This window comes from Morchella sextelata, assembly GCF_020137385.1.
Source record: "Morchella sextelata strain SCLS chromosome Unknown scls_2, whole genome shotgun sequence".
Taxonomy (NCBI): Eukaryota; Fungi; Ascomycota; class Pezizomycetes; order Pezizales; family Morchellaceae; genus Morchella; species Morchella sextelata.
The window spans coordinates 1,006,598-1,030,023 of record NW_025408617.1 but is presented as its reverse complement, the minus strand read 5'-3'; the positions used below and the strand labels follow the sequence as shown (position 1 = coordinate 1,030,023).

The window sequence follows — 23,426 nt, the reverse complement described above, 5'->3', positions numbered from 1 at the left end:
CCAACCTCGAATCAACCCCCCCCCCCCCCCCCAAAAAAAAAAAAAACCCCTACAGCTTGAATTCGCTTCTGGGGCAGCTATCTCTGAGCAGCACATGTGCGCAGATGTTTTGATAGAGGCAAACGTCCGTTTCAACTGGCAGGAAACATGTAGCCCAGTAGCAGCTCGCAAAACGAAAGATGTTGTCATCAGGAAGCTCCACCAGTACTAACCGTAGCTACTAATTACTTCAACTAGGCAGCTATCGATGCAGAGCTCCACCAACTAACCCCTGGACCAGATAGGAGTTACCGTTTCCTTGGGAGACGGCAAAGGCAAGGGCTCTCCCGAAATAAGCAAACACCGCATCTGGTAGTCTAGTCGGTAAAAAAAAAATGATCGGGGATGGCATTGACTTCAATGTCAGGGATGAAACACCGGGGGCGTCGCAGACTTCCAACTAGGAGTTACAGCAAGTAACGAGTAACGCAAACACTTGATGTCGAAGAAGCAGAGATCATGCCTTCCCCCCTTCCTTTGGACGAATGGCCATTTGTCGGTATAGATGGATATATAAGCTCCGCGTTCTGGAAGCGCGGTTTGTAAGTAATATGGGGATGCGGGAAGATGGCCAGCTACATACAGCAAGTGTGGGCGATTAAGCTTTCGGTCCGGAGAGCAAAGAGCACGTTCTGAACGGTTAATATATACTCGCACATGTGCGCAAGCATAAGTATAAGTATACTTGCAAGTATAAATACCAACGTGGATGCAAAAACCCGCAAACTCAATCATTGTTGCAAAAAAAGCAGCCAAGCTGGGGGAGAAGGGAAAAGGAAAGAAAAAACCACCGAGCTTTCGAAATCTACATACTTCACGTCACGACGCAACACCTATTATTCTACCAAGGACAAGATAAAAACCGTTTCGTCCGTCTTGTCACCCCCTCCTAGCTATTTGCAATTCAAGGTTTTTGCAGTACTCTATTGAATACCCCACGATACAGTCACACAGATCGTGCATACTGTCTCAGCTTCTGTAGGGATGTGTGGGATATCTGAAGAGCTTATATTGTTCCATCATCTGCACTTTCCGAACTCCGATTGATCCTTAGCTAGCTGGCTGGCTAGGAAACTCTTGGTCCAGCGTCCGTTCTCTCACTCACTTACTATTCTGCTTTTTCCTTACGTGCTTTTCGTTTCCTATCTAATCAACCACCGTGAAGATTATAATTTTTACTAAGGATCACCAAACATATCAGTATATACCATCATTTACTTACGTCCCTACCTTCACCTCGAATGTGTCCTGGCCACCCTACAACCCACCATATCCCACGATGCTACCAAACTCCACCATCCTCACCACGCATCCAACCTCAACACCACGAACCCACCTCATCTATTATCTCTTCATATACCTCCTACTGTTCGCCCCTCCCAACACCGCACTAGCCCAAGTCGCGCCCTTCCCCTTCCCCGTGCTCCCCCAAGAATTCGCCTCCAAAACCGCCTGCCGCGAAGTCTACGACCAATGCATGCAAGCATTCCGCGACTGCCTCGCCGCCGTCGCCGGCAACGAGCCGGGCCGCCTCGGGTGTGAGGCATACAGGAACGACGTGTGCGAGGAGCACATCAGGGTCGGGTGTGACCAGCTGCCGAACGGCGGGGGGAGCATCGGGGAGGTATGTATTGCATTGCACTTGCGCCGTGGGGGAGGGATATATGTGCTGATTTGTGGCTTGGGAATATTAAGGTGCCGTCGTTGACGACCCTTTTGACGGTAGTGCCGATAGGCGGGACGACGGAGGCGGCGGCGGCGACGACGACGACGACGACGGCAACTAGGGTGAAGTCGAAGACGTCGGCTCCCGTGCCGGTGCCAACGGATGTGCCTACGCCTACGCCGGACCCTCCAGACCCTACCACGACTCGAGGTATGCCTATAATAATAACAACCACTACAACAGCCCCGCAACAGCAGGAACCGCCAAGGTCAACAATAACGCTAACATCCACGGCTACACAATCAACATCGGGGATGTCGGGACCGGGCTCGCAAACAGTTATAGTGATTACGACCGTGGTGGCTGCGATCACGAGCCCGGCTACAAGCACAACAGTGACGAGGGGGTTGTCGTTTAATGTTGTTTCGTCTGGGGTGAGGTGGGGGTGTGAGTGGTGGATGGTAATTGTTATAATGGGTCTGGGTTTGGGTTTTTTGGGACTGTAGCGGGCTATTCCTTTTATTTATTTCGGTGCCTGGTACGCGGAATTAAGGTGTCTATATTTTGTTTATTGTAGTTAGCTTACGAGGCGCTTAATTCGGTGGATATTATTGATAATCACAGTATATCACTCGCAGCTTCAGTGTGTTGGTATTGGCGATGTCGATCGGGTTGGGCCGCTGACCTTGTACGAGGCCGGGCGAGAGTGAGCGGTGCCGAAAAAGTTGTCTACTCGGTTTTGTTGACGTCGTTTTAGAGGTAAGCTTTTTTTTTTTTTTTTTTTTTTTAAATCATTTCAATTTCTGTTTCTAGGTACACAATGATCGCGTAAAGTATAAACTATGGCGTAAAGAAACCTATCCCCTAACCAAACTTATAACTCGTCCCCTAATATAAAGCAAAAACAAAATTCCAAAAATAAAATATAACAAAAGAAAGATAAACGCATATAAATAACAATGAACAATTTAGAGGGAGGGCTAGTTGCCTTTCCCTGTGAAATCCTTCTGGCCATTGGCCTCATGCTCTCAGTGAGACTTTGCTAGGACACGTAGACTGTGGGTATTGGGCCCATGATTGCTGTTGATGACGTAGAGGAGGAGGAGACTGAGCTGAGGGGGGATGAGGTTCCTGAGCCTGACTCGAGTGGTGAGGGTCCCCGGCTGACCGGGTAGCCTGTTCTGGTTTTGGTGATGTAGGCCCCTAGTAGGAGGGTAAGGGTATGGTTATCCCAAATTTCTTCAAGGGATGTAACTCCTTCTAAGGTTTGGGAGCGGGTGAGTGCAGAGGCGTTGCATTGTAGTATGGCATGGTCGGGGGTCTCGTCTTCGAGGCCACATTTCCGGCATTTGGGCGAGGTGTGTAGGTTGATCCAGGATTGCTGTGCTCGTAGGTAGCTTTTCCCTGATCTTATTTGGTGGATTCTTGTGGCGATGAACTTGTGAAGGTGCGTGAAGGCCAGGGGGGATGTATCTAATCTGTGTGTGTAGTAGGTCGGGGTTGGGAAATGGGTACGCCAGTTATCCAGCAGTTGTTGCTTGGCTCTATGGGCCATCTTGCCTTGGTCTACGCCTTCCTCGATCAGGGGGAGGAGCAGGGAGCAGAGGTGTTCAATAGGTGTATGTGCTACACCTTTCTTCGCTCTGGAGTTCCATTTCTTTGGTGGGTTGGGTCGGCCCTTGAGGAGGGCGGTGTGTGAGAAGGATCGGTCTCGTAGGGTGGTGGGGAAGTGGGGGTCTGTTCTTCCCGTTACTGGGTTTGCAAGTGGGGAGGCTCGGAGGATCCTAATGGCGAATTTGCACTTTAGGAAGTGGAGGTATAGTATTAGGGGGGGGGCTTTTGCTTCTGCCCATAGGACGCGGTTATTGGTGGCTCTGAAGCAGCCCGTTGTCCATCTGAGGACTGCATTCCAGAAGGTATTCATTTCTCGGAGCGCTGATGTTGGGGTGAACACATTGGCTCCGTAAGTGAGCATGGGACGGATGGCGAGGAGGGCTACTTTCCTGCAGTTTGCGGGTGATAGGCCTTTTCCTGCTGAGGAGAAGCGGTTGAGAATGCCGAAGGCTGCTCTCGCGGCAGCCGTTCTTCTGATGAAGTGGGCGTTGGGGTTAAAGTTGGGGGAGAGCCAATATCCGACCCATCGTACTATGGGGCTGGGCTGGAAGGCTTGGCCGTCCAGGGTTATTGGGAGGTGTGAGGTGGGGGACTTATCGCGTGGGGTTCTCCAGTGCATTAGCTCCGTCTTCCCCACCGAGAATGTGACATTCTTGGGGGAGGCCAGAGCTGTAAGTTTATTATAGTGGGTCTGGAGTATGTCGATATTTTCCTTATACGATGGGGAGGCCACTGTAATGGCCAGGTCGTCTACATAGGAGAGTGAGATGCCGGGGGCGGGGTCGTATTGATGGAGGAAATTAATATAGATAAGGAAAAGGAGTGGTGATATTGGGGATCCTTGTGGGACTCCAACTTGGACGGCTGTGGGGATTTTGAGGGATCCTTTAAACAACAGCGTAATGTAGCGGTCGGATAGAAAAGAGAGGACCCAGTTCGTGATGTAGGGGGGGGTGTGTTTTTCTGAGAGGGTGGAGGCTAGGTGTTGTTTAAGGACATGGTCAAAGCCTCCTTTGATGTCTAGAAAGAGGGTGGAGACTTTAAGCTTGGCCAGCTGCATGGCTCTGGCCTCGTGTATGAGTGTGGTGACTGCGTCTCCAGTGGACAAGCCGCTGACTGACCTGCATTGGTGGTTGTGGAGGAGTCCTACGGCCTTCGCTATCACGGCCAGGCGGAGAGTTATTATTTTTTCCAGGATCTTGGAGAAGGTCTGGAGGAGGACGATTATGCGGTATGCGGCGGGGGAGGAGTAGTCCGGTTTATTTGGTTTAGCAAGGATTACTCCATTGGCGGTTTTGAGGGAGAGTGGGTGGTATCCATGTTGGATGAGCGGGTTGAGGAGGGCAGGTATTATGCGGGGGTTGGCTCTGTGGATGCCTTTCCATACTGAGTATGGGATGGTGTCTGGGCCGGGTGCTGAGAGGTTGGAGGTGGGGCCCAGTGTGGCTTGAACTTCATTGGGCGTAATGAGGGGGGTGTTTGGGAAGTGGATGGGGGAGGGGGAGGGTTCTTCTGGTCGAGGGGGGAAGAAGGCGTTGATGAGGTTGTTGTTGAGGAGGGTTGGGGTGGGTGAGTTTGGGAGGGTGGGAATCTTATCTTCCGTCCTGTTGGCCATTTTCTTCAGTCTCCACACATCCTTTGTATCGGCGTTGGCGATGAAGGCATTCCAGTGGTCTTGTTTTGCTTTCTTTATGGCATTAAAATAGGCGTTGCGTGCTGCCTTCATCTCTGAGGGGGGGGCTCTGCCTTTTCTAAATGCTCTGTGTATTGAGTGAAAGATGGTTCGGAGCTGGGAGAGGTCCGGGGTCCACCATTTCTTTGACCATTTTGAGATGGTTTTTGGGGGTGTGTGTTGCTTGACCATGTCTGTGATGAGGGTAAGTGATTTATCGAACCAGTCATCCAGCATGGAGGGGGTGTCACAGGCGGGGATGTGGGTGTTTTGGAGAGCGGGTGAGAGGAGGTTCCAGTTGGTTAGCGCCCAGTTTGGGGTGGTAAAGGGGGCGAAGTCTGCGTTTGGAAGGGCAAGCGAGATAGCTATGATTCTGTGGTCGGAGCCCGAGGAGTTGGAGAGGGGGAGCCATTTCCTGACAAGCGGCGTGGCTCTGTGGTTGGAGAAAGCTATGTCGATGACTCCGTTTCTATGTGCTTGGTTGAGGGAGATTCTCGTATAGGTTCCGGGGGTGTTGAGGATGGAGTAGCCTGCTCGGCTGGCGGTGTCCATGTATGGTTGGGAGAGTCTGAGTTCCTTGGCTGAGAAGTTTCTGGAGGGGTCGGTTGCGGGGTTATGAATGTTTAGGTCTCCGACAGTGATTGCTGGGTTGTCCGAGGTGGGTAGGATAGTGAGGGGGTGGATTGACCGAGACCCATCTCTGAGCTGTCTGTTATAGCAGTTTGTGAGTGTTATTGTTGTGTATGTGTTGGGCCCGGTGCGGCAGAACAGGTTGACGGATATGATGTCTCCTCTATGGGAGGGGGGGCTTGCAAATGAGTTTTTCTGTAGGAAGTTGTTGTTTATATAGGTGCAGACAGAAATTTTGTCGTCTGTGGAGGTGGGGGTAGGGTATATTGCTGTGAAGGCGGGGACCGCTAGAGGTTTCCCTTTAAATAGTGGGGTTTCCTGAATGGCGATCGCATGTGCTGTTTGTACCATGGGAATGGCGAAGAGGGAGATGAGAACATTATTGCTGTTATTGCAGTTGTGTTGTATGATGCGTAGCGAAGGGTTTTCTTTAGGCGTGGTGCTCATTGATTAAGCAGTTTGGGTGAATGGGGCAGCTGAGTTGGCATCCGGCATGGGTGTTTCAGGCGATTCAGTGGTTGACTGGTTGGTGGCTGGGGCTGGGGTGGTTGGTGCGGCTGGTCTCTTGGGTCTATTGTTCTCAATAAGGGCTGTGAGAGCTGGGCAGTTGTTGGAGGTTGAGGCGTGGGTGCCATCGCAGTTTACGCATTTAGCGCGTACTGCTGCGCAGCATCCAAGATTGTCGTAGCGGCGGCCGTTGCAGTTGGCGGGGCAAGTGTGTTCCTGTTTAGTGTGGTTTTTTGCGCAGATGGGGCAAGTGTGGTGTTCTTGTTTACAGCCTTGTTCAGGGTGTCCGAATTTGTAGCACTTCTTGCATTGTGTGATGGGGGAGGCGGACCACATGACTGTGCATTTGCGAGGTCTGGAGAGGATGCGGATTGAGGGGCCGATTAGGGTGGCGTCGGCTGCCGAGACTGTGATTACAACGGTTGATGTTTTCCTGCTGTTGCGTTCGGTGTCGTTGGGGTGAAGGAAGCGAGTTGCGATCGGGGCGATGCCGGAGGCGAGGAGGAAGATCTCGGGGAACTTGGCGTTCAGGTCCTCTTTTGTCTTAAGGTCAAAGAGGGGGATTCCGTGGATGGCAATGTCCACATCTGTGGGAGCGGGTCTGAAGTTATTGAAGGGGTTGTGTTCGGCGTTAACCCTATTATTTAGGATTGCGGTCATAGCTTCAAAGAAAGGGGCATAGACTGATGAGGGGACGGTGGGGGCTGGGAGGACGGTGACGGCTCCTCTCTGGTTGATGGTAACGGTGAGTGCGGTGACTGGGGCGACTTGATTTTGGGAAGCCATGAACTTTCCGAATGTAACTGATAGCTCGGCGGCCAGTGTTTCCGGAGATTCGATGGGTTCGGGTGTTTGTCTGGTGGCGAAAAAGCGGCGTTGGACGGCGGGAAGGGTTTTTGGCCCTGGTTCTTTTGCTTTGGGCTTCTTGGTGGGGGTGCGTCTCTGAGGGACTTGCTGCCATTGGTGGAGGGTGTCTTGGGCAGCTTGGACATATGAGCGGGTCTGCGGCTGGAGGACGGTTCTGTTCGGCCTGGCAGCGGACTGGGGGGGGTTGGCAGGCTGTTGTTGGGGGCGGGGTTGTGGTTGGGTGGGTCGCTGGGCCTGTTGTGCAGCGGGGGGGTTTCTGGGGGGGGTGGTCACTTGTGGTGTCGGTGGGGATGGGGCGGCTCTAGGGAGGGCACTAATGCGGTCATGTGCCCTGTCCACTTTATTGCCAATAGTGGTAAGTTGGGAGGCAGTTTTCTCATGCTCTTCTGTGAGCTCTTCCAACTGGCGAATGAGGATCGCGTTTTGGTTGACGATGCCGATGGTGATTGTTAAGAGAAGTCTCTCGAGGTGGGAGGTGCTTTCGTGAGCAAGCAGCTCAGCAGCTTGGGTGGCGAGGACGCTGGAGTTGTGTATGCAGAGGACATCCTCATCCAGTTCCGCGAGGCGAAGACTGTCCATGACATTTATCATGTCCTGGGTGGGGCTTGGCATCGTGTAGGTGGTTGAAGCTTAAGTGTTAAAGACTTTTGGCTTCGTGTAACGTGGTTGCAACGAAAATCTTGGTGGTGAGTTTCAAAAATTCGAATCAATAGCGGGAAAGAAGGTGTTTAGAGGTAAGCTTATGTGTGGCTTAACTATATATATGCGAGGAGTGTAATGACGTCTAGTTTAATTCGTTCATCTCCGCGTGCTGATGGCATAATTGCAATCACCTACTAATAGCAATGTAGTGACATATGAGCAAAAAAGAAATATATCGACGTAATAACAGAAAAGTCGAGCCGAAAGAGTAGCAGCAAGAACCTAAGGATATTTCATTAAGCTCACTCACAAGTGTACTTTAGTTCGGAGCCCGAATTTATTGCCCTCTGCCTAACGTTGTTGGCTGCTGTTTGTATTCACGTCTTGATCCTTCTCGACGAACTAATGCAACCGTAATGAAAATAATAAAAACCAATGTAATTATGAAGAGAAGAAAAAGCCAAAAGTCAGCCCTTTCTGGCCACCTGTTTCCGGCCCGCCCGCTTTTCGGCTACGTTTCTAAACCTACACCGCTTGTCTGCATTGAGCCCTCTTACTAAACTGATTTAGATGACACGCGCCACAATGGGGAATTGGATCCGCTGCAATAACTGCTCAAGATTTCTTGCAGGCGAATGTGTGTATATATCGAGTGAGATATCATGATGGTACTTAAATGCATACATAATTTTGAGGTTAATTGAACGCAGGATACACAACACAGACAACGCAGGTGGAAAAAGGCATCCTTGCTTGATAAAAGTTTCCTTCGGGACGTCGATCTCCCAGGGGAATGCCCATATCGTAAGAGGCACTCTTATCTGATCGCGATAAGGGCTAATCGGACTGTTTTAAGGTTATCGGCGAGTGGACCCAGGTACATGTAGCTGGCATGTGGTCTTGGCAGCAATTAGAGCAGACCTTTTGCAGTCGCAGATTGCTGGGACGATCCAGTAACAGGGCCGGGTACACGTATGTATCTGCCATGTCAATAAGGGGTTCTTTTTACGCTGCGGTGGGTGATATCAAAGGGTTGGCTTTGCTTACTGCTTACATACATGTACTTCTGTATGGCTATGCCCAGTGAGATTCCTTCTTGACGCCACCTGCCAGCCAAGTGAGGCTCTTGTTCGGATTAGTAACCAAAAATAGCCTATCAGTGATAGGGATTTGGGCTATGAGACGGGTGGACTAGCCCCATGTGAAAACCTTGGCGCAAAAGTTTCCCCCTCTTCATGTCCTTCCTATCCTTCCTATCCTTCTAGACTTCATTTTTTTCTTTTCTTTAGAAGACACATCTCCACTCAGCCTTGCTCTCTTGCTATCTCCCTCTCCCTCTCCTCCCCTCCTCCCTTCTTCTTCTCACCTCTCCCCTCTCCTTCTTCCGCAGTCAGAGTTCTCTGCTGCCCACTTCCCCTCAGAAATCCAGATAGCTTACAGAGGCCCCCTCCTCTAGGCGCTTGATTCGCCAAATCTCCCCTCAGTTTTCTGTTGTGTCCTCCTGCGCCATCTGAACGAAGCTTTTTGTATTCCAGTTGTACAAATAAAGTTCCCGTATATACTCTGATATCTCCGGAGACTCCCTACTTTCGCTTTTTAAAAGTCTTTTTGACCGTCGATCTTTCCCCTGAAGTTTTTGCTCCGCCAGATGCCCGGAGTCCTCGACGCCTCGATGGCTTCCTTATCGCTCGACCTCGATATTCCTTCCAGTCTCGCTGCTGTATTTACAGCGAAAACATCACAGGGTTCCCTAGATGCTTCTCTTGCCTTGTGCTCGGCCATTACCGCCAACCCGGCGGTGGCACACCACTATTTGGATCAGTTAGTCCCCGCACTCGCCAAGGCCGCCAATGATAAGAAATCTGGCACCAACCGGGAGTCCGCAATGATTGTTTACGGCGCTTTGTACGAGTCACTTCCAGTAAAGTCTCCCATGACCGAGATTTTGTTGCTTCAGTCGACCCTTGCAAATGTCTTTGATGGATTGGCCGACAAAGGTTCTGTTGTTCGCGAGAGTGCGCAATATGCTATCGATGCCATTTTTGCCTTGCTAAAGGAGGAGGGTCTTGTTGTTGGGCTCGTCCGTGTTATCATGGAATATCTGAAGAGCCCTGGTGCAAAATGGCAAGGACGTGTTGGGGCGTTGCAACAGATTGGAAAGGTTGCAGAGAAGGCTGCTGCGAGAGATGGCTTTTTGAAGGAGGTCATGGGCCGTGAGCTTGAGAAGCTCATTCCCGTTGTCGAGAGTGGCATGCACGACCTCAAGAAAGAGGTTTCTGGCGCCGCCGTCAAGACAATGACTAGTTTGAGTAAGCTACTTAGCAACGATGATGTCGCCAAACACATCCCTACTTTGGTCAAGACTATGAAGGAACCCTCTAAGGAAACTCTTCAAAAAGCTATTCACGACCTCAGGTTTGTTCTCCAATTTATTATGTCAAAAAGTTCTATCTAACAATCACTAGTCAAACAACCTTTATTGCTGTTGTCACATCTCCCGTGCTTTCTCTTCTCACACCACTTCTTGAGCGATCCCTCACATCTCCTCAAACCTCTCAGGATGTTCTTCGTCAAACCGTGGTCGTCGTGGAAAACTTGACTAAGCTTGTCCATGACCCTGTCGAGGCTCGCGAGTTTCTTCCTCGTCTTCAGCCCGGTGTAAAGCGTATCGAAGACACCGCCAGTTTGCCCGTCGTTCGTGCTCTAGCTAAGAGCGCGAATGACACAATGGAGAAGGCGATGAAGAGTGGTGCGGTTGGCGTCGACCAATCTACCGCCGAGCGTATTTCGGTTGAGGATGTCGAGGCACAACTTAATGGTCGATGCCACATCAAAGAAACCGAGATCAACACATGGGAAAACAAAGGCGTTCGTAAATACGTAGCCAGTATGCTCAGAGAAGCTATCGTCGTTCGGGAATGGAAGCACATCCACAACTGTGCCGAGCCTTATCTTCGCTACATTGTCGCGGCTGAGGATGGCGAGGCGGAGGCTAAGAACATTGCAGCCGATCTGGAAAACTGGGCCAAAGAGGAGACTTTAAAGCGTTTTGGTGACGGTGTTGTTGAGGACGATGGTAACACCGAGGTTGAGATTGTCAATGCCGAGTTCTCCCTTGCCTATGGTGGTATGATGTTGCTTAACCACACGAACTTAAAACTCTACAAAGGTCATCGTTATGGGCTTTGCGGACGTAATGGTGCCGGTAAATCGACACTTATGCGTTCTATCAGCGAGGGCAAACTTGAAGGATTTCCTTCCAAGGATGAGTTGAGAACCTGCTTTGTCGAGCACAAGGCAACTGAGGAGCGTGACATGAGCATCGTTGAGTATATCCAGATCGCTCTCCGTGATGCCGGTGAGACCGGTCATTCCGAAGACGAGATTAAGGAGACTCTACGCAGTGTCGGTTTTGAGGGTGAGAGAGCTGGTATGATGGTCGGACAGCTCTCCGGAGGTTGGAAGATGAAGTTGGCACTTGCGGAGGCTATGTTGAAGCGTGCAGAGGTACTTCTGTTGGACGAACCTACTAATCACTTGGATGTTCACAACGTCAAATGGTTGCAAGATTATCTCAAGACACATACCGACATTACTTCGTTGATTGTGTCCCACGACTCCCGATTTTTGGACGCTGTTTGCACGGATATTATCCATTACGAGGAGAAAAAGCTTGTTTATTATAAGGGGAATCTTTCCGAGTAAGTTCACCTTGACCTGAATAGCATTTTTTTCTTTCTTTTTTTACTGATATTAACCACCATATAGATTTGTCAAAGTCCGCCCCGAAGGAAAAGCCTACTACACACTTGATGCTTCTTCCGTTAAATTCTTCTTCCCCCCTCCTGGGCTTCTTACTGGAGTGAAGTCCAACACCCGTTCAATCATCAAGATGACTGGCGTCACGTACACGTACCCCAATACCCCTAAGCCCTCGTTATATGATATAACTTGCTCTCTCTCGCTTTCGTCCCGTGTTGCTATTATCGGCGCCAACGGAGCTGGAAAATCTACTCTCGTCAAAATCCTTACCGGTGAAATGGTACCGCAGAAGGGCAAAGTCGAAAAACATCCTAACTTGCGTGTTGGATACATGGCGCAGCAGTCGCTCCACCACGTGTCTATGAACCTTGACAAGACCCCGTCTCAGTACTTGCAATGGCGTTTCGCGGCTGGTGTGGACAAGGAGGTTTCAATGAAGGATACGCGTCTCCTTTCTGATGAAGATAAGGCACAGCTCGAGAAGCCTATTGATCTTGGTGATGGGAGTGGACCAAAGAAAATTGAGGCTTTGATTGGTAGGCAGAAGTGGAAGAAGAGTTTCCAGTACGAGGTTAAATGGTTCGGGCTTCCAACCAAGTATAACAACATGATCTCAAGAGAAACCTTGTTGGAAAATGGGTTCGGCAAGATTGTGCAGGACTTCGACGATGCGGAGAGTGCGAGAGAGGGTATGGGTTACAGAGAGTTGGATGTGGCCAGTATCAGCAAGCATTTCGAAGACGTTGGGTTGCCAGCTGATATCGCTATGAACAATGAGATTGGCGGTCTATCCGGTGGACAGAAAGTTAAAGGTTGGTCTCAGTCTCTCTAATCTTTGAAGAATTCAACTAACAATTTGAAGTCGTTATCGCCGCCGCTATGTGGCCGAAACCCCACTTGCTCATTTTGGACGAGCCGACCAATTATCTTGATCGTGAGTCACTCGGTGCACTTGCAACTGCAATCAAGGAGTTCCGTGGTGGTGTTTGCCTCATTTCCCACGACGCTCAATTCGTCTCTTCCCTTGCCAACGAGGAATGGCACATCGAAGCTGGTCGTATGATCAAGAAGGGTGTCAATGGAGCTCTTCTTGCAGCCCCAGTTGACTCGCAGCCCGGAAGCAGTGCCGTCAGCAGTGCTCAAAGTAGTGCTGTTAACAGCGCTGTCAACAGTGATGCTGAGGATACCGGTGACATGCAGTTCAAGCAGAGGAAGTCAAAGAAGAAGAAGTTCACTAGGGCGCAGTTGAAGGAGAGGGAGGTCAGGAGGAGATTGAGGTACCTTGAATGGCTTAACAGCCCCAAGGGTACCCCCAAGCCTGTCGATACCGACGATGAGGCCGATTAAAGTGTCGGATTGTCAGTGTTATTATAGGCAGCTAATACGACAGCGGGTTTTTTAAAAAAAAAAGGAAAAGTCAAAATCGGCACGAAGAAACGATTGCTTTTATTGTTTACTATTTACTGGTTTGCTTGTTTGGGATACGGGGGCTCTATAGACGTGGGAAATAAATATTTTTCTTTTCTTTCCGTTTTTTCTTCTTTTCTTTTTTCGTTTTATATCTTTTTGTGTAGGATGGTTGGTTGGGGGTCCGGTGGGAAATAGACGGGGTTTATTTTTTTCTCTCTGTTTCCGGTCCTTGTTTTCTTTTGATGTTTTTCGTTATGACGTTTTTTTTTTGCGATAATATTGGTAGAAGATTATTTTTGGGGACTGGGTACTTTGGGAATGAGGATTGAGGAAGAGGAGGAGGAGAGAATAGAAATATCTTTAGAATATGCGCCTGAATGTTTAAAAGTATGTACCAAATAGTGTGTGAAATATTTTTTATCTTACAATTGGAAAACTGTGGTGTATGGTTGAAGCACAAGATTCCAAACTTAGATTGGCAGTGATTCGCACGATGATACTAGCGGGACTACTGGTAGAGTAGGTTCTGGAGTGGATGGTAAACACAAAAGGCCGCGTGGCTTACGGGTTAGGTTAGAACGCTAGGTCTGTCGTGCGGGGGATGCTTTCAGTTGTGCCTTGTGTTTGACCACCCTCCAACTTTGGCCCCTAACCCTACAAACCTGAAGCTGGATTTCCAACTACAATCTTGACACTAGTACATGTTCTCACCTAACGACCGTAAGTTTCTGCGCATGTTGTTTACTTAGTTCAAGTCGTGATAGCCCTTCCGCTGCCTATCAAGAGCCCATAAGGGACTTCAATCCACTTCCCATCCCCCATCTTCTCAATTAAAGGGATTTTTCAGCCCTCTCAGGTTGGTTAATGGGAGCTTTCTGTATATCCCCAGTAAATTATACTCCTTCCTCCTCCTTGTCTACATAGTATATTCTACGCCTTCAAAAAACACCGCTTACCTAAAGGATATATATTCTAATTATATGTAAATATAAACTAAATCATCCCATCATACTCATCGTCCAGCGGGATACTGGAAGCAAGCATCTGCGTATCATCATCATCTTTTTTCTCCATCTCCTTTGCCAATGTCCCAATCGCCCCAGAAAGCTCCTCCACAACATCATATCCCACAAAAGCCCGGCCATCCACCTCCCCCACCGCAGCCCCATACCAGATAGCCGCAATCCCAGCATATGCCATTGCTACCTGCGGATTGCATCGTCTTGCAATACTCAACCCCTCATCAAACGTGTCCGTTTCCATATATATCTCGACCCCTCTATGGACATCTCCGGCCCCTCTTGCCCCATCCAGCTTCAGCCGTTTGTACTCGTCCTCAATCTTTACGCGCATCCACCTCTTCTCTAGCCTAACGTTGCTCTTCGCAGCCCAGTTCCACAGGATCGACGTCACGGCAAACACATACCACCCAGCCAGGTCCCTGGCGGCGGGCATAACGACATTCGCAGCGGCCCGCGTTAACTCCACGGCCTTTGCCGTATCGCGCCAGAACAGCAACGCAATGGGCAGCACCCACACCACCGAGGTGGGAGGAGCCTGCTGCCCCAGAAGCTGATCAGATCTGACAGCCTCCAATATCTCGGCTGTCGGCCGGCCTCTCCTCAGGCCTTCCTCCCAGATCTGCAATGCAGCCTGGGTGGCTCCGTCCGGAGCGCTGGGCGCCGGGGAAACGGAAAAATGGCCCGCTCTCCACCATCTGATGTACTCGGCGGCTTGGTGACGAATTGAGAAGAGTCCGTCAGACCCTTCCCCGCCGGGTTCAAGGGTGGGCTCGTGGCCTGGGGGGTTAAGGTCACATTGGATCAGCGAGTTGGCTAAACAGAGGGCTAAGGAGGTCGTTGTGGAGAATCCTGCGCCATTATCACCGGTGATGTATTCTGCGAGAGCAAGGCTGGTGAAGGAATACACAAGTTGTGTTCTGACGTTCACTGTGTACATTGTGTCTTGCTGCCCTGCTTGTGCAACTGGTGCGGGGAATATCTGGCGGTCAGATTAAAGTTTCACAAGTCAAATATGTCAAATGGACTTGGCGTGCAAACAACCGCTGCCAAGAGATATTCCAGAATCACACCAGAAACGTGCAGGCAGGTATCACCGAGGTATTTGATATGTAATATTTAATTATCGGATATCTGTCCATGGTTCTCCAAAGCACGATACGATTCGTAGGGTTTAGCAATCATGTATCACGGATTCGCTCTGGATTTTCCCTGGACCTACAATACCGGTACTGTATATAGAATATGGCCCAAATATTGATAGGTTGCAGCCGTGATACCCGTAACCGACTGGTTAAGTAATTAGACAATCCAAGTGACGTTTCAATTGACAAATACTTGAAATAGCAATAAATAATCCGGTATAGAATTCGGCTCCCCGAATATAGTGACCCCACCGCATTAATACGATTCCCATGATTGTGTTTATCAACAAGGAAACACCATCTCATTCCAGTTGCAGTCGGAAATGTCACCGATACCCACCCAGCGCAACGTTTCAAAGGTACTATATGTATCTCAGGTAATGTACTCAGGTGGAGCTGGCTCTCACTTGTGTATCTATACCCCGGATTACTCGACACAGACCGCAACTAGCCCGAGGTTAATTCCCCGCATTTTCACAATTGTCCTCGGTCATAGAAGATTTTATTCTTAGCAGGCCAATTTTGTATGTGTCTGCATGTGTGCCATACTGTTTCAAGTAATGATTAATGTATGTAATCGACGGAGATATTCTTCAATTATAAACATCGTGATAGCTATTAGTTTGCGACAATTACTATGTATATCTTTAGTCTACTGGCAGGTTTACGAATTGCATATCACTTGCAGTACCTACCCAGTCAGTTAGTACCTGCATGCTCCATCAAAAATACAACTCTATCAATCTTCTCAGCATTGCGCCGCGAATCGACATCTTGAAAAGCATTGTTTTTCCCTTTAGTTGAAAAAACGATTTTTGTGCACGGCCCGTAGCCACAAACATCTTAGCGGGTTGGACGGCAGTTGGACCTGTTGGCAGCGGAGCTCAGGTGTTGAACCGATTGGCCAATAGCCGAGCAGTGTTAATTATTAGAGCTTGGCAGCCGCGCTATTCCTTGCTGAAGAACAAAACCACTTGTACGTACATACAACGGGTAGGACATAGACTTTCTCCTCTGGACCCGTAGAGTCTTATATTCACGCGGAGTATTAAGCATCGCGCTCTTCTTAATAAAAAGAGATGCGTATGAGCAACTTTGCTTTATCTTCGTTCCGAGCATGCCTACGTACCCTTCGGTGTGTGAGTGTGGCGGCTTGAGAGCTCATATCATGCAAGTCGGAGGTTGGAAAGGAAAAGAAAAGAAAAACACACGACAGGAGCATGGGGCAGTTTGATTGCCCTTCCCACAACGGTCATTTGGTCTTGCGCGCCTCTCCAGCGTCTGTCGCTATCTCTCCCTGGCCACGTTCACACCGTTTGAGACATAACTGTGATGGGCAGAGATGTACCATACGAGTGCCAAATGCATAGATCCCCTGAGCGCCACAAAATTAAGCCATGTGAAGATCTCGAATATCACTGGGGCCTATGTGCTTCCGGCTCGTAGGCTTAAGTGTACTTTCTATAAGGGGTGTTTGCTCGTCTTCCCAACGGGCCAATGCGATGGTTTATATGCCCTATATATGCACCACCTATAACATTTAGAAACAGCCAACCCCCTGTGCCCACCATAAAGTTAGTAATTTATGAGCCGTAAGAGGTGCAGTTCTCCTGAGCTGTGATGAAGCTTCCCTCCCATGAGCTCAATAAAAAGAAAAGAAGAGGACTTGCCACAGGGGAATTAGTGTTCTACTCGCTTATACTCACTTATCAGACTGGATTGTCGGGACGACCAGGAACGATCAAAGCTTTTGTGATTTAAAAAGTTGATTCGTAAGTTACGGGGCCCCGACTGGTATTGATACCAAAGGAGAATTGACAACATGATCAACAGCCGGCAAACTTCGATCCGGTAACCCAGTCCGGATAACTCTGAACGCTGGGTGGAATTGTACTTGATATCCATGGAGTACTGTATTGGTGAGTACCTTGACATTGCCTTTCGTCGTTAGTTTATGTAGTTTTTAATAGTAGAAGGTGGTAGAGATAGAAGAATATGATAGCATACCAGTGTATCGACCAGATCTCAAGAGCATGTACAAATCCTTGCGAGGACATTGTAGGTTCTGTTCGTACCCCCATGAATAATTTCCACAGCACGTGTCTCTACCACGTGTGTAGATTGATAGTATGTACATTATGTGCCTACAACGTGTAGAGTACGCACTCTATCCGCAATGCTTGCGACAGTTACATATATATTTGAATTAATGCGCACTGTAGAATGCCCTGGAGTATCTCAGAGCCACATGGGCGAGCTGCACATGGGCATCGCATAAAGCAATTTGGTATCTACATACGTGATAATGACGGGAAGCATGACGAATGTGTCCTTACATATATGCTCTACAATATATTAGCACACACGTCTAGATCTCACAAAGTGACTAATTGTGGCGTTGTAATTGTTCGCCGTCCGGTATCTATGCTATTGGGAGCATCATGTATCTTATATAAGTAGTACCGGATTCCCATGAAGTCTTGGCATAATCACTACAGATCACTCGCTAGGGAACATCTCGGAAATCACCACAACCAATGGACGGAACTTCGGCTGCTCACTTTTTATTTGATAGCTCTTCACCGTACGCGTACTTCACAATACATGAAGTTTAAGGTGATTGACATCATGTATGCGGCCACAGATGATCGGAGATAGGCAATAGAGAGAACAATCTTAGGACTTTATTAACTTAAGTCCTAAACCTCCTTTTTACCGAGATTTTGTGACTATGACTATGAAAGTTTGTAAATATATTACTTATACCCTACCGCGCCGTTTCCAAGTGCCTCTCTTCCATGTCAAACATCAAAACCGGAATATCAGGAATGTACTCTATGCGCTCCCAATGAAATTCTTGGCGCATAGCTAGTGCTTAACCGAACACCCCGCCCATATGATCGCGTACGGTGTGGATTACTAGAAACACTACATGTATGTGCTATTCGAAATTAGGAATTCGGTTGTTCTGAGTGGAAGCCTAGAGCTGTTGGATCCAACTCACTCAACTCTACACTCTTGTGAGGGTTGCCGGCAACTCATATGGCCTGAATTTCATAGATGAGAAATCTTGGTGCTGTAGATTAAATCTGAGTACATGTAGTTGCTTAGACACTTCCAGTACATGTACTTCACTATTCTTATCCTTAGAAAAATCATGTAGTACTGCGGTAGCTTAAAGTTTGCCAAGCATGGCTAGTGCAACGGGCCAGGAAATCCACCAAGCAGATTTGGAATTGCCTGGTGCCGACTAGGGTAGCTACATGTGCTCAAAGTACGCCAGCTCTATACGACGTAAAATCTCGATTTCACACTTAGGACAGAACCTTTACTAAGGAGAGGCGACATTTTATTCACATAGTAATATTAAAACTGCGTATATATGTACGCGTACGTATAGGCATAATAGAACCTTTTTTCCATCATGAGTGAGGCCAGTGGGAAATTAATATCTTGCTTTCTAAGGCTCATACGATCGTACTTTGCTTTATAGATTCTGGCGTTTAGCAGTGGGGGGCTGTCACATCTTGCTACTGCCTACTTTATATGTGCCTACATGCAGTACAAAAACTGGCGCCGCTATTACAGTTATTGCCATCAATACAAAGATGCCTCAAGGCAATTCGTAGATTTGTTCTGCCAAAAGCCAAAGTCTCAGGATAAACTTAAGCGACTATGAGGGTCTGGTATGTACATACATACATACATACATGTGATCATGTAGGAACTTGGTTAGATGGAATAATGGCGCTTGTAGTTGTCATATTCCGGGGATGCAATTAACGGCTGTAGGTATTGTACTAGCTCACTAACCTAGACAGCTGTCAAACGTGGTTACCTACATGTATCCACTTTGAGTCTTTAAGCTGTTGTGTCTAAGGGGCCACCCTCCTTTCTGAAGTCTATCATTCGTATTCCTACTTGAGTAGATAGACGTCTGCACTCATAACAAAAAAGCAAAACTCATGTCCATTTCGAGCATAGAAATTAGGGAGCTCAAAATTGGGAACCAGGCAAAAGCATCCCGCAGTGCTTGGGCCGTTACAAGAGACACGGGATGGAGGGGGGAGGATGAGTTACGGTGTCACATCATAATAAAATTCAAAAGAACAACATATGAGACGTAGGAGTATGTAGAGCACCACGATGGCTAGTGGCTGGTTTGCAGTTACCTCCATTACCTTCCTGGTAATCTTCGGATAAACAGCAGAGTAATCTACGTATCATTGAACCCTTGAGGACCCCCCCGGGCAGGTGTGCAGGAGCACGGACTAACAGTTGATCGATGTCTTGGCGTTGGCGTTGAAGTCGGAATTTTGAAAGGGGGACGTTTCACGTTTACTTGCGGCAACCCGAGCACACATATGTGTACACATAACATGTACAGTACATACCCCACACAACCCTACCTCTCGGGTTTCTGAACCAAGTTACTTTTTATGATTCAGAACAACATGGCCCACGATTCCCGGGATACCTCAGGCTTTGTGGACAGACGAACATCAAGACCCGCCAGTCAGTCGGGTTTAAAACTGCTATGACTCCTGAAAAAGAAAAATTTAGGGGTCTCTTTACTCCATATGGTAGGAATTCAAGGGGTTCATAAATATCGAATATTATCAAGAGTTCTCGTCTTGCCCTTCTGGAAATATTCCATATCGGAAGAAAAACCAACAGTAAGTACATCTGTGGATTCCAACTGCATTCTACGTGATGGGGTGAGGGTTTAAAAGTAAGTAATACTGAGTGTGTACTAAAAATGTGGCGGATAAGAGCCGGCTTTTTTTCCAGAACAATCGGAGCTCTATGTAAATACTTAGATCAGATGCATGTCTCGTCTCCTCGGGGACCATAAATGCTAGTATTATTATGTTGCCGCACAGGCTCTACTACACCCAACGGTCGTTCCAAGTTACGAGCTAGGATCGACACACCGGTTCCAATCATCCCCACTCCGTTAATGGATCCGAACATTGTGGCACATGGGTTTAGGGGAAAAGGGCTGTCTGACACTATCATCAACCACATTGGGATTGACATCCTTCCATACTAAGTCTCAATGATCTTTTTCCTGTTTGGTTGGTGTTCATCTTGTTGGATGCTCTCCGAAGAGTATATATATCACCTACTCCCAGGCAGAGTCGAAAAAAATCACCTCAGTTTTCCAGACAACCATCTCTGTGAAGAAACACGATCGAACCCTTTAAATACTTATTCCAAATATCCAATTTATACCTACAACTAAAACCATGGGCAACGTTATGGCACCCCACACTGAAGATGAGCAACCTTCAACTCCAGGCTCGGGAACTGCAACACTTCCCAAGACCTGGGTTCCTGTTGTTGAGGAGCCTCTCTTCGCTCCTAAGAAGATGAGAGTTGTGACCGCTGGTGCTGGACACGCCGGTTTGATGGTCGCATACAAAATGCGGCATGAGATCAAGGTCGAGGACTTTGTCGACCATGTCATCTATGAGAAAAATGTACGGACCTAAATACTTGTGAAACAGAGTCTCAAAGCTAATGAGGGTTTTAGCACGACGTTGGTGGTACTTGGCTGGAAAACAGGTACCCAGGTGTTGCTTGCGATGTTCCAGCGCACATCTATACCTACTCCTGGGAGCCAAATCCGAACTGGAGCTCTTTCTACTGTGGGGGTGAAGAAATCTTCCAGTACATCAAAAATACGGCAGAAAAGTACGATCTTACTCGTGACGTTGTTTTCAACTCCAAGATAATTGAAGCTATCTGGAACGAGTCACGAGGAAAGTGGGAGCTCAAGATTGACCAACAAGGAACCATCATCTCCGATGAGTGTGAGGTCTTTATTGATGCTTCAGGAATCTTAAAGTATGATTCATTCTCAAGATTTAATAGGACAAGAGATATACTAACTTTCAATTAAAGCAAGTGGAGATGGCCTGACATTGAGGGTCTTGGGTCGTTTGAAGGACATCTTGTTCACAGCGCCCAGTGGTAAGTCACATAAGTACAACTTCCCCTCAAGGGATTTAGGCTAACAATCTTATAGGGATAAGGGCTACGACTTTACCGGAAAGAGAGTTGGTATTATCGGAAATGGATCTTCCGCCATCCAAATCGTTCCTCAGTTGCAAAAGGTTGCTGGGCACCTTACAAACTTCATGCGCTCACCAACCTGGATCAGTGCTGGATTTTCCTCAGAATTTACCCCGGAGGGAAAGAACTTTAAATGTATGCATATCCTTTCCCATGAGTTAGAGTGGTGCTAGAATCAATGCTAACATGACCGGCTGCAGACACCGAAGAGCAAAAGGCAGAGTTCAGAGATAAGCCAGAGACTCTGACTAAATATCGCAAAGGGATTGAAAATGCGTTCAACCACTTCTTTTATGCTCTTATCAACGACTCCCCTGAACACCTTTACATCACCGACATGTATAACAAAATCATGAGAGAGCGTCTTGGTGGTGATGAAGAGCTTATCAAGCAGTTCATCCCAAAATGGCGTGTTGGATGTAGAAGGCTTACACCCGGCGAGGGGTATCTTGAGGCACTGCGGGAAAAGAACTGCACATATACCTGGTCAGGAATTGAGAAGATTACTGAGAAGGGAATTGTCACTGTCGATGGCCAAGAGACACAATTAGATGCCATAATCTGCGCTACAGGCTTTGACGTTTCGTTCGTCCCGCGGTGGAAGTTGGAGGGCAATGATGGAAAGAACCTCGACTCTTGGGCACAAAACCCAGAGGCTTACCTTGGAATTCACGCCCCTGATATTCCAAACTACTTCATCATCAACGGACCTAACTGTCCTGTTGGCCACGGCTCTCTATTAGCTGTGATGGAGTGGACTTCGGAGTACATTTTGCGATGGGTCAAAAAGATGGCATCAGAAGACATCAAGTAAGTTATAGCTCCTGGATTGACATTTTAATGTATATCTAACAAGTTTTAGGTCTTTCGTTGTTAAGAAGGATGTGTTAGAAGAGTACAACGTTTACACACAGGAATACCTCAAGCGGACTGTTTGGTCTAGTGGGTGCAAATCGTGGTACAAGAACGGAAGCGTTGATGGTAAAGTCACCGCGACATATGCAGGCAGTGTCATCCATTACAAAGAGCTCATCGATAGCATTCGGGGTGAGGACTTCAACTTCAAGTACAACGGTGCCAACAGGTTCAAGTTCATGGGCAATGGTAAAACACAGCTGGAAATGGATCCTGATGCGGACTTGTCGTTCTATGTGTACAAATAGTGTTTTTGTTTGATTTTTCTTTTCTTTTAGGGACAACAGTAGCCCGAGCTGTAAATGTTTTTTTCTCCTCTCAAAGTTAGAGTTTTTGTGTTTAATAAACCACAGGATCGTTTATACTATATAATGCCCGACGTTGTTCCAGTATGTATTGGATACATGTAGTGAAGGTAAATTAATATCAATAGTACAAAACACCGAATTAGCGGCCATTGGATGATTATACGTACTACATGTAGATATAGTAGGTGAATAGTACTACGCCAAAGTTTACTAATAGTTCAGGGTTGATTCTACTGACCCGCGGGCCCGTGTATATCATCAATATATTGATTTTAAACCTCTTGAGCTGTTAATGATGACTCTTTTTTATGCATGGAGGGGAAGTAACAAGTTAGCAAACTTAAGCGAGGGATTGTTAGGTCAAATCAGGTTGAATAGGTAGTGCATGCAAATTAATAAGAAAGCACAAAAGGGCTAGCGTGTTTCGATAGCACAGGGTTAATACATGTTAAGTATAGCGTTATATTATTGGCAATGATGGTACATATTACCCCTAACCTTAATCACGAGTTAGACCCTATGATCTTAGCAAAACAACATTACCCCTTAACACTTGTCTTGAGTAAGATCAGTTCGTGGGGTTCATTTCACAATTGGGTCGAAGATTTAAGCCATACTTCTATATCTATACATCTAGCTAGATATTTTAGAGGTTTGCCAAGTGAAGCGCAACGAGCCCTAGCTTATATATCTGTATCCCGGACGACCCCTAGCACAAGCAACTTAAAGGTTTAAATTCTACCAGAGAGACCAAAAATATTTTCTTGAAAGAACGAAAGAACGAAAGAAAGAAGGAAAGAACGAAAGAACGAAAGAACGAAAGAAGGAAAGAAAGAAAGAATGAATGAATGAAGGAAAGAAAGAAAGAAAGAAAGAAAGGAAGAAAGAAATTGGTGTCAAGATCGAGAGTTGTGGTTAAACTGCGGCCTCTATCCAAATGGTACACTTGCTCGTCGCACTCATCAAGCTTAAGAGCCATTTCTGTTCGTCGATTTTATCACATGAAGTAAGTAGGGCATAAAACTTAAAACTAAAGACAGTTCTGAGAAAAGAAAAATAATCTCGCAAGCAATTACACCTTTGGGAATTACAGTTACAATAAATTACTCATAAACCGCGTAGCAAACATAAAATACGTATATTCTGGTACCA

The 23,426-nt window shown here is 47.5% G+C and overlaps 6 protein-coding genes across 6 annotated transcripts; 3 read left to right on the top strand and 3 right to left on the bottom strand.

Moving 5' to 3' along the window:
- Positions 1 to 1,318: 1,318 nt before the first annotated feature.
- Positions 1,319 to 2,123, top strand: H6S33_005528 (uncharacterized protein; the record flags this gene model as incomplete). The annotated part of the gene is made up of 3 exons (XM_044836884.1): positions 1,319 to 1,663; positions 1,735 to 1,915; positions 1,960 to 2,123. 3 exons carry the CDS (start codon positions 1,319 to 1,321, stop codon positions 2,121 to 2,123), a joined length of 690 nt encoding a protein of 229 aa, XP_044698837.1.
- Positions 2,124 to 2,747: 624 nt separating this feature from the next.
- On the bottom strand, positions 2,748 to 5,972 carry H6S33_005527 (uncharacterized protein; the record flags this gene model as incomplete). The annotated part of the gene is made up of 1 exon (XM_044836883.1): positions 2,748 to 5,972. One exon carries the CDS (start codon positions 5,970 to 5,972, stop codon positions 2,748 to 2,750), a length of 3,225 nt encoding a protein of 1,074 aa, XP_044698836.1.
- Positions 5,973 to 6,759: 787 nt separating this feature from the next.
- H6S33_005526 (uncharacterized protein) lies at positions 6,760 to 7,607 on the bottom strand (the record flags this gene model as incomplete). Its single annotated transcript, XM_044836882.1, has 2 exons — positions 6,760 to 6,765; positions 7,011 to 7,607. 2 exons carry the CDS (start codon positions 7,605 to 7,607, stop codon positions 6,760 to 6,762), a joined length of 603 nt encoding a protein of 200 aa, XP_044698835.1.
- Positions 7,608 to 9,285: 1,678 nt separating this feature from the next.
- H6S33_005525 (uncharacterized protein) lies at positions 9,286 to 12,746 on the top strand (the record flags this gene model as incomplete). Its single annotated transcript, XM_044836880.1, has 4 exons — positions 9,286 to 10,052; positions 10,103 to 11,338; positions 11,406 to 12,211; positions 12,262 to 12,746. The coding sequence occupies 4 exons, from the start codon at positions 9,286 to 9,288 to the stop codon at positions 12,744 to 12,746; spliced, it is 3,294 nt and encodes a 1,097-aa protein (XP_044698834.1).
- A 1,056-nt stretch (positions 12,747 to 13,802) lies between these two features.
- Positions 13,803 to 14,768, bottom strand: H6S33_005524 (uncharacterized protein; the record flags this gene model as incomplete). Its single annotated transcript, XM_044836879.1, has 1 exon — positions 13,803 to 14,768. One exon carries the CDS (start codon positions 14,766 to 14,768, stop codon positions 13,803 to 13,805), a length of 966 nt encoding a protein of 321 aa, XP_044698833.1.
- A 5,454-nt stretch (positions 14,769 to 20,222) lies between these two features.
- Positions 20,223 to 22,214, top strand: H6S33_005523 (uncharacterized protein; the record flags this gene model as incomplete). The annotated part of the gene is made up of 6 exons (XM_044836878.1): positions 20,223 to 20,456; positions 20,510 to 20,823; positions 20,881 to 20,949; positions 21,005 to 21,186; positions 21,252 to 21,861; positions 21,914 to 22,214. The coding sequence occupies 6 exons, from the start codon at positions 20,223 to 20,225 to the stop codon at positions 22,212 to 22,214; spliced, it is 1,710 nt and encodes a 569-aa protein (XP_044698832.1).
- Between the last annotated feature and the right edge of the window lie 1,212 nt (positions 22,215 to 23,426).